Here is a 12,541-nt window from a genome sequence, read left to right on the forward strand (position 1 = left end):
ACATGACTAAATTAAACACTGCTCCAGCTCACTGCAACAGGTACTTCATCCCAGAGCAGGGGAGACGATTTTCTGTAACAGCTACATTCATCAACACAATTGCTTGACTGGTTAATGTTTCCTGACTACATATGACGGCGTTCTAAGACAGATAGGGTCAAACATAATTCTTTGAGATATTATACATCTCATGAAGACGGAAGAGAATGTGACAAGAGAGAGGGATAAATGAACTGCAGTAAGGACAGGAAAAAATATGCCAGTGAGCATGTAAGCTAAGATCCTTCCATGGGCTGAGGTAGCATAGTTTGCCAGAGACTACCACTACAGGGATAATTTCAGCTTTCAGCTTTCATTTGCAGTACCACATTTCTAACAGATACTATGGTGAAAATGGGGGGAAAAAAAAACAAACCACAGAACAGAAACTCACACCTCGTTTCTAAATGATTCTCATGTGCTTTTATGCATGTTTATGTTCTTTTTCCAATATCATTTGTTTTGGTTAGATTTTACTAATGCAGACTCCCAGAGAAAGGACTAAAGTAACCAGCAACAACYGTAAACAGATACAGGAGCGTTTGCTCTGAACCTGCTTCCCTTCTCTTCCCAACAACAGTAGACTTAGAGGAGCAGTCACAGTCAAGTAACACTGACCAAATAAAAGATACTAAAGGAGAAGTAATCTAGCAAACCTGCTTGCTAGTCATTAAAGGAGCCTAATAAAAGACTGATTTAATGCTTAGCAATAACTTGCTCCATGGGAACAGCAAGCAGCTCCCTGGTTTTCCATCAGCAGACCAGGCTGAATCCTCCCATAGATGTTCATTAYGCGCTGCTCATCCAAGGGCAGACTCACGCACCTCCGAAGCCTATTCCTTCCTGCGCATGCCCATCAGGCTTTTGTTATACGTAACAACTGGGAAGGCTAAGCATTTTTACTGTGATGAACTCAGTTAAGTTGTGGAAGGGTTTGGGAGGAACGTACAGCTTTTACCAAGCTCAAGTATGAATACACTTTGTAGAAAACAACAGGGTTGATAAATTGGGCGATAACATCAAAATCTGTTAGCTCATCCTCTACATTAATCCYCTTTAACCTGACCCAAGGTGGTTTCTTTGCCCAGTCAATTTAGCGCCAAGCAAGTCAGCAGAGGATAGTATCATCCGTKTCCTGCAGGCTCCTGTGCAGGGGAAGGGCAGAGTGTTTCGGCTGGAGGATACAAACCTCTAACACTTCACCTCCCTTCTCCAAATACAGAGAGTTCCTTGTTTTTGCAAACATGGCAAAGAAAAGCTGGCCCAAACCCAGCAGCACAGTACAGGCTGCTAATATTGCTACCTTTTCAGAGCCACTGAAAGCTTGGCTTTCCAAATGTTTGTTCACCTGTGGTGTGAAACAATAAATTTCATCCTCACGTAGCCACTTACCCTGCTGGCAGCTGTTYGTCCATACCGGAGAATCGGCACTGTCTCCCAAGAGTTGTGAGAATTTCCTTTTTTTGGCTGATGCTGCAGAAATACTTTTTAAAAATACATGTTACATTACTTATTTAAGTTTAAACACGGATGTCACAGAATCATTACAAGAGAACACCCAGGTATCTCGTCCTTACTGTACTGTYGCTCCAATTCTGATCATTGGGGAGGGCAGGGGGACTTTTTTAAACTTATTTATGGAATATTTCCTTTCAAGAATTAGTTTTTGTTCCATATATTCTCTTATTAAAAAACACACAATGCATATGAGATAGTTTTATTGTTTTCTGACATTTGCATTAAAATGACAGCTTTATCTTGAATAATTTTACTCCACTGAAGGTGAGCTCTCTCAGAGGTTCTCCCCTCTCTCAGAAACTCCAATTTCAAAAACTGCTCTTTTCTCCAAGGAAAAAAAAAAACTTAATTCCAAAGTTCTGATATTACAAAACATAACTTAGAATATCCTGACATCTGGTTGCTCCATCTGAATGCGGAAAAACCCCAACCCAAAACCCAGGTCTCAGTCAGGCCCAGCTTCTACTAAGACTAGGGTTTTTCCACAAGCAGAAGAAAAGCCTGCCTACCACATCTGTTGTTAACCTTTCTCTGGATTTGCTCAAGATTTCAGAGAAATTTTTATATTAAATCAAGTAGTATTTTCTGTCAGAAGTTCCACAAAGTGAAGTGTCAAAAAATATTTGTTTTTAACTGTCACATTTTCCTCTAGAAAACAAATAATAATAAAAAAAAAGCTAAGCAGCTTTGCAGAGAAATGCAGGGCTAGCCTGCTTTACCCACCTCACTCGAGTCACACGTAATTAAGCTCTACGCAGAAAGAGAAGACACAGAATCTGCAACCCCAACACAAACACTGATGAATTTACCATTGCTTCCAACAACCAGAGAGATTCCCCCCATGGCCTGGATCAGCCAAAACATTCTTACTAGGTATCACGGTTGGAGGCTTGCATTACCTAGCATATTTTTTTAAATAATTAAGCATCCAGAACATGCAAGTGAGTAAATATAGCAGATAGTATGAGAGTAGCATTTCACTTCGTTACATGGATAACACAAGTGCTTTTTTTCCCCTCATGCCACATGTCAGAATACTTAAAAGACCCTTATGGTCTTGCAAAATTCCTAAATATTTTTATAACTCAGTTACGCAGTTGATCCCTCTTTAGCCTTGCAACCTTTTTTTWAAAACTTAAATCTATTATGACTCAGTTTAAGCTTAGTTTGAATCAAGATGGTTAAAGAACTCTCAACCACAAGTGCCCCAAAAATGACTAAACGCTGCCATCCTGTGGAAAATCCTGCACCCACAGAGATTTTACACTAGTCTTAAACTACATGCCTTTTTCCAGCTCCATTTTTCTGCATCTGTCTCATCTTCTATGTAAAAGTTTCATCATTTACCCAGAAGCCTGAGGCACATCTGGCTGAAAATGTGAATAATTGAAACTCAAGCTGCCAGAGGATGTGGAATTATTCCAAGGGGTCGCAGCGTTTTCCGTCCTCAGCGAGCAGCCTTGGGGGATGCCACATGGATGCCCACTCACACCGGGGTCAGGGAAAGTCTCTGGGAACCTGCAGGCAACCTTGCTAGGTGCTACAGCCGACGGGAACGGCAGTGGGGGCTGCAGCCCAGAGGCCCACGGAGTGTCATACCGCRCGGCTGCAAGGAGCAAGCAGGCAAGGAGGTAAGTAGGGAGAAGAGGACCTTCCCGCCAGCTGGGGAAGGGGCAGAATTCACGTGACCTACTCTTCAGCTGCGGCGGAGAGCACGCTTCTGACCCCGAGTCCGGTGGAGAGTCTGGCAACTGGCTCTGCCTAGGAAGGGGGGACAAAAAAGAGAGAGATTTTAATTTCTATGGGGAGGAGACATGGAGAGTGGCAAGGCACATTAGGCAAGGCAGAAAGCATCAGGGACATGAGGGGGGGAAGGTAGAGGAGCAGCTGGGTCCCGGCCATCGCTCCCAGAGCCAGGGGCACTCGAGGTGGTACAGGAAGGCTGGCGGGGAAGCACAAAGCTGCGGTGATGCTCAGCCACCTCCTTGCCAGACCCTACAGATAAAACAGCCATCTCCCCTGCTTAACACCCYTGCTTGGAGAGGTCATTGTGGAAAACAAAAAAACAAAGAGTGCTTTACATGGTTGTGTGATTTATTTTTTTCCTTAAGTTTTCACTGTTGCTTTATCAAATAGGTAAATCTCTGGAAACACAGACTCCCCTGCTTCCTTTTCAACCGTCTTTGAGCTCAAACACTGCAACACGCCAGCCTACCGTATATTTTGGCCCTGAGTTAATCCAGGACAACTTCCCCCTGATTTCCAGGCAGGAAGTGAACACTTCCTTGTGTGCAGCTGCCACCAGGAGCTTTGCCCTCAGTTTGTGACTCAACTTGTCTCCAATGGCTCAGCCCATTCACATGTCTGAGGTTTGAAAGAAGCTTAGGGGATTATTTACTCTTTGGCACATACACTTGATTATACTATAAATTCTCCCTGCAATGCTTTGTTCTGATTTTATGCTTACACAGTTTCTCCGATCAGACAGTGTGCAAAGGATTACTTCCTTTCTGAGAGACCTGGCAGCACACCATGGTTTAAGCAATGCCAAGTCCTTCACAAGTACTCTGCAGCAACACTAGCTAAGCCTAGGCCATCCAGTAAAACTTCTTTATTCCTCCTCTACGGAAAACAGAAACAGCTCAAGCCACCAGCAAATGACTTCACAGAGGCATCCGCACTATCCTCCCATCTCCAGTCAAATGAGGACATTGGTCAACAGTTCCCAGTTTCTTTATTTCAAGTTGTTCAGTCCTTCAGAATGGTGTTTTCAGCTTATGAGAGAAAAAAATCCTATGCCATTTAAAGGAACTACAAAGAGTTCCTCAACTACATCAGGAATAGATGGATGCTCAGAAATGGGCTCTTAACCCTCTCAGGCATCCCTGTGAAATGTAGTCCCAATCCTCAATTTGAAGTACTACCTGGAAGAGCATGTGCTTAAGATAGGCTAAAAACACTAAGAGAGAGGAAATTTTGCGAGGCACAACCTCCTTTACATTAAGGCCCAGCCTTCTGGCAGAAGTTGWATACAGTAACATTGCTTAAAGGGACACCCTCATGTTCTGAAAACACATGTGTTCCCACACATACAGCAAATGCCTTTGAATATCACAGGAAATTTTCCATGATGTAATTTGCTCTCTGCTGTTTCTACTTTTCAGTTTTATATTTCTGAGTTTGGATGGCATGAGAGATAACAGATTCATTTCTGTCACAGCCTATTACTTTAAAACATCCTTGCGCGTTTCATAATGRTAATGCTCCTTTTTTAAAAAAGGATTGCCACATCTCCAACCCTACGTTTTAGGTTAGCTTTCTAGTGAAAGCATGATTGCTCCTCCAAAACAAACAAAAAAAAACCAAAAAAACCCTTCTAATTAGCAAAATATTACAGTAATATTCCAATACTTTCATTTTCCTTCAGAGCAAGGGTTTTTTTAAAAAAGCTTTTCAGTATCATTTTTATTGCTATAATCATTATTTTCAACTTCTAACAAACTAGAGAGTTAGGAAACTTCTGAATTATGTTTTACGTGGGATACTTAGTTCACAGTTCCTGAATTCCTTGTAAAACTTAAAGCCGTAAAACCCCTAAACTTCCCTTCTAAATATTCCTGGCTTCAAACGCTGCCTTGGGCACTCAGTTTCTGTTTTACCTTAGAACAGTTTTAATAAAATACAGAGGCATTCTTATAAACACTTTCTAGAAGGAAGAAAGTATTCATAAAGTACAGATGTACTAGGGATGTACCTCCTAGTCAAAACTTACCTGAAACTAGTATTGTGTTTTTTAAGAAAGAAAAAAGGTATTTTAAAAGATTCTGTATTACAAATGTAATACACATTTAAATGCCTACTTAGGAAAGAAAGTACAACCCTTTTTCTCCTTTCACCACGAAAGAGTAAGCYCTTACAGTGACAAGATGAGGAAATCACATGGTGCTTCATGTGTGGTGTAAGAAGAGAATAAACGTAAAGCCTGTTCCCTGTCTGAAGCTAGACAACCCCATGGAGAATTCCAGATGCATTCAGGTCCTTGGTGGTTACAGCACCCTTTCCTTCGCATTCTGCATTCAGTATTGCATATGCCATTATGCTCATCTGCATTTAAAATACACTCTTCATATTTTCCTSCTTTGCCATATTTTGGCAATTTTTTCTATGAGATTTTGTTCTGCTTATGCACAAAAACCCTGCAATATGAATAAATGCTTCATAATATTATATATAGAAATTTAATGATTCAATAAATGTTCTTCCTAATCCCATAATTAATGAAGTACTACTGCTATCAATATAAAATCCCGCTAAGCCTCCAAATGTATGGTAGTTGTACAGATTTTCTTGCACATAAGTACTTACAGAGCAGTGCAACTATACATATCTAATCTACTTAAGCTACGTAATAGCAGACATACTTAGGTATAATATAAGAACAAAGGTCAGGCATATCTATCTACAGCAAGCCTTTCGTTCTTCTTCCTTCTATGAGCGTGAGCTCCTCCTATTCATGAGATAGAATCAAGCCATTATTCATGATTTAGAGTGGGTAAAAGCCTATTTAGCCCCTTGTAAATATGCAGTGCCTGAGTGTGTCCAGAATGAAAAACGCTGTGGGCTGTTTAATTATTTTTAAAAATGCCCTCTTGCTCTGCCTCTTGGTACGAGTCAGCTTGTTAATAATAATATTTCGCATTTAATAACAGTCATCTGGCAGTTGTAGACAGGAGTGATTGGGTTTTGAAGTCTCTGATAAATCTGTGTTGCATAACCTTGCACCCTTGACCATGGCCATTTGCATTATGAATCCTTTGTTACTCATAAAATCAGTCTCAAAAAAAATTAATGGACAGTTTCTCTGTTCTGAAGGAAGCACTAGGATGAAAAGCTCTTTTCCTCCAAAACTGGAAGATTTACATTAGTCTCACATCGTGTATTAAACATTAGTCTCACATCAGTTACTTTGTACACACACTAAACTGGCACTTACTGTTTTTGTATTAAAAGAGCTTTGCTTTAATGCCATAATTAGCATAACAGTTGTAAAATATCCCAGACTTCATTATCACTCATTTGGTTGAACTACAAGAAATCCATATTTCCATTTCTAACTACCATCTCTAATTCATTTTTCCATGTCATCTTATACAGCTTTAAGTAAGTGTATTTATCAAACAGGAGCCAGAATCCTATTTTAAAAATCTGCAGATTTCAAGTCTGGTTGCTGCATTCAGATTTTGCCAATGCACTAATGAAAATAATTTAAGAAATGTTGTTAAGGATGAGAAGTGCACATTGCTTTAATACTTACAAGGCTCCAAACTCAAAGTCACTACTGATGAATTCTTCCAACATACTTGTGTCTACCGTCGGATTCTCCAAGGCTCCATGTACATCTTGCCCTGTATTTAAAAATGTGAAAAAGACTGAAATACAGCCAGATTTGGAGGGAGTCAGCAGTACTTCAGACTAAGTACAGCTGTCCACCATGTTACTGACAGGAAAACCAAATCTGTCCTAACACAAGTGAACATCTCACGTGCAACAGATATGTGTTACGCTTCTGTTTGGAAATCTAGTCATTGTGACAGAAAATACAGGGTGAAAGAGGACATACAGGGGACAATGAAGAAGATGACAGAGTAGTTCATATATGTCATTAAGGCATCGTTAATTATCAAGACAGTAGGATGAAGGATTCCAGTCTGCAACCAGAAAAATAGGAGATTTAAAGTTAGCATCATACTGTTGTACATTGGGATCAAAACAGGCGATTAAGTCAGAGCTCAGATCTACCATCATGTAGATCCACTTTCTGCACTCATACAGCCAGTGAGCTTCTAAAGCACTCAGTGCAAAAATCCACTATCCTGAGCTTAGATTAGCAATACAGAAGTGAAGCCTTAGAAATGTTATAGGAATTCAGGGCTTTGTATTGTTATCCCAGGAAATCAGCCCACTAATATTTAATTTATTAATGAATAGAAAGGTTCAGTACTTTGTCCTCTGTTGCTTGGTTACTGAAGGCTATAAACAGATTTTATGATCATGAAGTCTACAGAATTCATGAGAACTTAAAAAAAAAAAAAAAAAAAAAAGGCAGACAGAACTCTCTTAGAGAAAGAAACAAAGCTACTTGGTAGGCTCCCCACCTTTCCGGCAAGCTGTCCATAAATACAGGTGTGGCCAGTCAGAAAGCAAACAAGATAAGATGTTTAAGTTACTGCTGTCTTTGGTGAGCTACTGGATTCATGAGTAGCTCTAGCCCACTGCTACACAAGATAAAATGGATGAGCTTATAAGTCAAGAGAGCCATATGGCTCAGCCCCATGTGGCTGACACCAAACATCTCCCCTTAACTCTGCAGCAGAGTGAGAGAAGACAGAAGGTTAATCACTGTCATGGAGCGCAGAAGCAGTAACTGCCTTTAGTGCTTCAACTCAATCTTCTGACTGTAGTGAATATCAGACACCTGCAGAGTAACAGGTCACACTATAAAACTTCTCATTTTCTATTTTCTATTTCCCAGATGATTCCATCTTGATCCAAAGTTTAGACATGGCTTAACTGCAAGGAGCATCAAAAATCCACTTCTGTCAGCTTGCACAGGAATTCCCTCACATGTCTGTCTTAATTTATAGCCTCATGCTATGCATTTCCTAAATTGCTTTGTGATCTCAGATGTATCTAGGGATCATTTGTTTATCAGTGTCGTGCACCAAATTTCAGCTGCCCTTCGCTGTTATCTGGCAACTTGCAGACCTGCTACTGACAGATGGATCCCTTTGCATCCAAACATACTGGTTTCTTAAACAAATCTGTCCTCAGCAGACGAGACAAGAACAGATTCAATAGGTGCAGTATATCTATTTGCCTCAGCAAAATTGTAATGTGGAAAGTGTTGAAGGAACAATGGACAAAGCACTTCGCAAAACCAGCTTGAAGTACAAAATGGTCTAGCTGTCTTCAACAGTATTCCTCAAATTTGCTGGATTCTTATTGTTTCATTCTTCATATCTGAATTTAGGATTTTCCCCTAGTGTTTCAAAAACATCTTTCACCATTCCTTTCATGTGGCCCACAGGAAAAATTACTGAATCACCTTCTCCCACCCTTTTGCCCTGTTCAATTGTCTGGCCCTCATGTAGAATGATACAATTTTGCTATTAACAGGAAACTAGAGATCCAGCACAAAGCATTTTGCTTTACTATAGAACCAAAAATCTCTTATTTTGACCAAGGACAGAAACAAAATCTTTGGAAGTACCTCTGCGAATCAAACAAGGACAAGGCCTTTAATATCCCACCACCCAGAGATTGGTTCCGTTGCTAACGGATAATAGTAAAATACATATCATTCCCCCTTAATCTCTCCACTTTGTGTAAATGGTTAAATGGATGGGAAGGAGAAGAAAGGAAAAAGTAATTCTATCCTAGGAGAGGGAAGAAGCACACCAGCGAGAGGGAGGTTACCACTAATGGAAGTTTCCCAATATAGGTGCACAGAAGAGTCAAATCACATTTGACTGCATCATAAAACTTAGCTCTTAATAACAGTATTTTTTCTTTCTTTCTTTCTGGATGTGCTATCCTAGTCTGTGCCATCATGTGCTTGTATTAGCATCTGTTTCAGCAGAATAGGGACTGATAGATCATACACAATTTTATTTAAAATGGTGGTATCCATTCTGTGGCCATTTGATCACAGTAAGTGTTTAAAATAGGTATGGGCTGTGGGAGAATAAAGTTGACTGATATTTTAATTGGAAGTTTGATTACTGATCCTGTTGCTCCCTGGTAGTATGCAAGCGAGTTATTCCCCTGGAAGCCAGACTGCTGCAAGAGCAGAGAACTACATGTGCACACACGGATAACCCCGGCCGTGAGGCCCCTGTGAATATATTCCTGCACTGAACTGCGTGCCCCAGCTGAGAGCGGCCCTGTGATGTGCTAAGTCAGCAGCCTGTATCAGTACATGCTCAGGGATCTCTGCTCCCGGTCCACACTCCACTGCACAGCACAACGTGCCCAAATGTTTCCGGAAAGCCTCTTTGCTGGGTGACATATTCAACATCCTCTGCTTTAAGATCAATGTGCAGATGTTTGCCAGCTACCCAAGAAACTGATAGCACTAGAAGCTGTTATCCTTTATGAAAAGCAAGAAGATTGAAGGGGCAAGATAATACTGTGGTGGTGGAAGGGAGACAGATCAGGGGTTGCAGTCATAGGCAGTATCTGATCATGTTTTGCTGATTTCTCCATAAGCTTGATTTTCTGTCATTCTGTCCATTTCAAAACAAAGCACCTAAAACCTCCATGGCTGGCTTCAGTTTCTCTGTCCCATCTCATCTGCCCCTATTTCCAGCAACAGGCACCCAGCCTCCAGTCTGGTAATTGCTTGCTTTGTGTATGTCTTTTGGTAGGTATCTCCTTGCTTCCAGCCATGAGGCTTGAACCACCTGGCTTTTTCATGTTAAAGGATTCAAAGTATCAGTCACTCTTTAGATTGTTCAAGATGGCCCATTTTGTTTTGACTGGAAGAGTCCTAGAGTGGCTGATATAAGCTGCTCCACCAGCAGAGCTAAGGTCATCTACCTCAAGTACAYGGCAGCAATAAAGTTAGAAAGGGGTTAAGGATAAAAGCAGCKTCAGCTGGCAGAACTGTAATGAGCAAGGACATGTCACGAGCCCACAGTTATTCAATGGCAGAAAGACCTAATCGTCCAAGAGGGAAGAAGTGAGCTTGTGTCAAGATAGGTGTTTTACATACTAACATTCTCTGGAAAAACAAAAGCCTTACAGTTATTATTTTAAATGTGTCACTTCATCTACTTTTATTCTTGTTTCAGACTCTAATCCTTAAAATATTATGATGCCTATAGGTTTGAAATGTGTCATGTTTAATAGCATCTGTTCRTTCAGCAGCTTAATTTATTTACCAAGAAGCCCAAACTACATTTAGTATTACCCATTCAGAAACATGCACATAAACAGAGGCGGCAAGTCTACTACTAAGTAAAGAGAATTCTTTAGATCACAGAGATGACTAAGGCCAAACACATTTTAGACATCCCAAACACTCCAAAATCCACGCTAACAGCAATAAGACTGAATTTAACAGTGTAACTAGTTTAGCCTTCATTCAGCCTCTCAATCTATTGATAATTTCTGCAGGAATAGGTTGCTCTGCTGTACACGGGCAGGCACAAAAGCTGATAAGGAGCTCTGACCTTCCCTTGGCCCAAATAGGAAGTTACAGGTTTAATAATAATAATAATAATAAAGTGTTTTCAATAGAAATCATGGAGAAAACTTGCATCAAAGAGGAAATCTCTTTTGAAATGAGAAAGAAAAGAGAAACAACAAGGACAAGAGCTTTCCAGAATAGCCAACAGCACAAGAGAAAGAGCATTTACTTGGATGAAAAAAACCAAGGTCAAATCCCAGTCAGAGTTGTATCTAATCTAAGAGGTCTGCTGTAACTATTGAAAGTTGTACTTGGCACAAAAACAAATACTGCATTATCCTGTTTTTATTGAGAAACTCCTTTTTCAGATAATGTTGTCACCTTTAAATATTGCAAAACCTATCTTATCTTAGCAATGAATATCCAGATGAAAAAGCRCTATAAGGAACGTCAAAGCAACAGGAAAAATGAGATCCTTTTTGCTCGTGAATTTAAAATAACCTTACAAACAAGATCTAAAAACATGCTTAGTTGCTAGTTGATCCACTTGGAAATCAAAACTGAATCACAGATAAAACAAATATTTCCTCAGTGGCAACATTCTCAGATTTATATTGGAAGATGCAGCTTTTCGGCAGCCTTTGAAAATAACTTTCTAATGCCACTATGATGAACTTCAAAGGCCACCAAATTAGAATTAGCAATTTATTGCTTTTGCCCATTAGCGTGGTATTCTAATGCAAAATCTCAAGCCAGAGTGCTTAACTAGAGACAGGAGATCGGTTAAAGCTGGCATTGCACTCCACTAACCTAGTCTCTGCTTGAAAAGAATGCAAAAGAAAGCTGCTTTAAATGAGCTTGCTGCCTTTCCAGATTTACTTGTGGCTTTAACAGCAACCAGAGGCTTCCAGATGCCTGTATGTATTGAGTGAAAGAACGATTATCATTTGTAACTTTGGCATATAGCTAATGTCACTGTCACAGTAATGAAATTCAGCCATCTAACAGCATCTCCACATGTTGCCTCTCAATAGCAGACCTTTGTCATATTCTAGTGCTACACAACACTGCTGAAGGAACAAAATCTTCCAAAATGTTTCATTTTGCTTAATATTAAGTGGAATTGACAGGATTTCTTCCACATGCACATTTGCCCAGACAGATGTTCCACCACACTGCCCCCAACAAGTTAAATTCCACATTTATTAATTCTGGTTAAAGAGCTCATACAGTTAAAATCTCTGAGATCTCTTCCACCATTGCAGTGTAACTGTCACAAAAGTCAATAGTATCTAGCCCATCTTGGACTTCCTAGAAATTCCTGTTTTCCTAATCAATTCCTAAAAAGTTTTCTGGTGATCAGCTTTTTATATCATTTTAATATAATATGTTGGATATTTAACAGTTATGCAGTACACCAAAGCACATACAAAGAATAAATATCTTGATAAATACAATTATCATCTTGCTGAAAGAAAGCTTGTTACCTTTTGATCTCCATGATTTGATGTGAACTTAGTAACACAGTATGTATTTCTAAACATCTATAAACAACAAATTTGCCAGCTAGCAGCTCTAGATTGTGGTTCACTGACTTAAATTCCTTGGGTTAAATACACTTCCTTGAGCAATGCCAGAGAATCTTTAATTTACCAGTCTGAAACCAAAACCCAACATTAGAATCACCACGTCTCAATCAGGCTAATAGAGCACCAGTAAAGAACTGAAATCACTCATTCAGCACAACAGAAAACACGCACGGGCAAACAAAAGATGTCCATGTTACCCAGAAAA

General features: G+C 39.9%; 1 protein-coding gene across 1 annotated transcript in view; it reads right to left on the reverse strand.

Annotated features, from left to right (window-relative positions):
• Positions 1 to 12,541, reverse strand: part of MYRFL (myelin regulatory factor like) — a 42,196-nt gene that overhangs the window by 28,790 nt on the left and 865 nt on the right. The window contains exons 2-5 of the mRNA XM_085320526.1: positions 6,872 to 6,962; positions 3,251 to 3,318; positions 2,905 to 3,163; positions 1,432 to 1,523 (exon numbers count right to left, since the gene is read on the reverse strand). Coding sequence (XP_085176652.1) covers positions 1,432 to 1,523; positions 2,905 to 3,163; positions 3,251 to 3,318; positions 6,872 to 6,962 — 510 coding nt within the window. The remainder of the gene's footprint in view (positions 1 to 1,431; positions 1,524 to 2,904; positions 3,164 to 3,250; positions 3,319 to 6,871; positions 6,963 to 12,541) is intronic.

Source organism: Rhea americana, unplaced genomic scaffold (genome assembly GCF_003343005.1).
Source record: "Rhea americana isolate MKP2758 unplaced genomic scaffold, rheAme1 scaffold_64, whole genome shotgun sequence".
Taxonomy (NCBI): Eukaryota; Metazoa; Chordata; class Aves; order Rheiformes; family Rheidae; genus Rhea; species Rhea americana.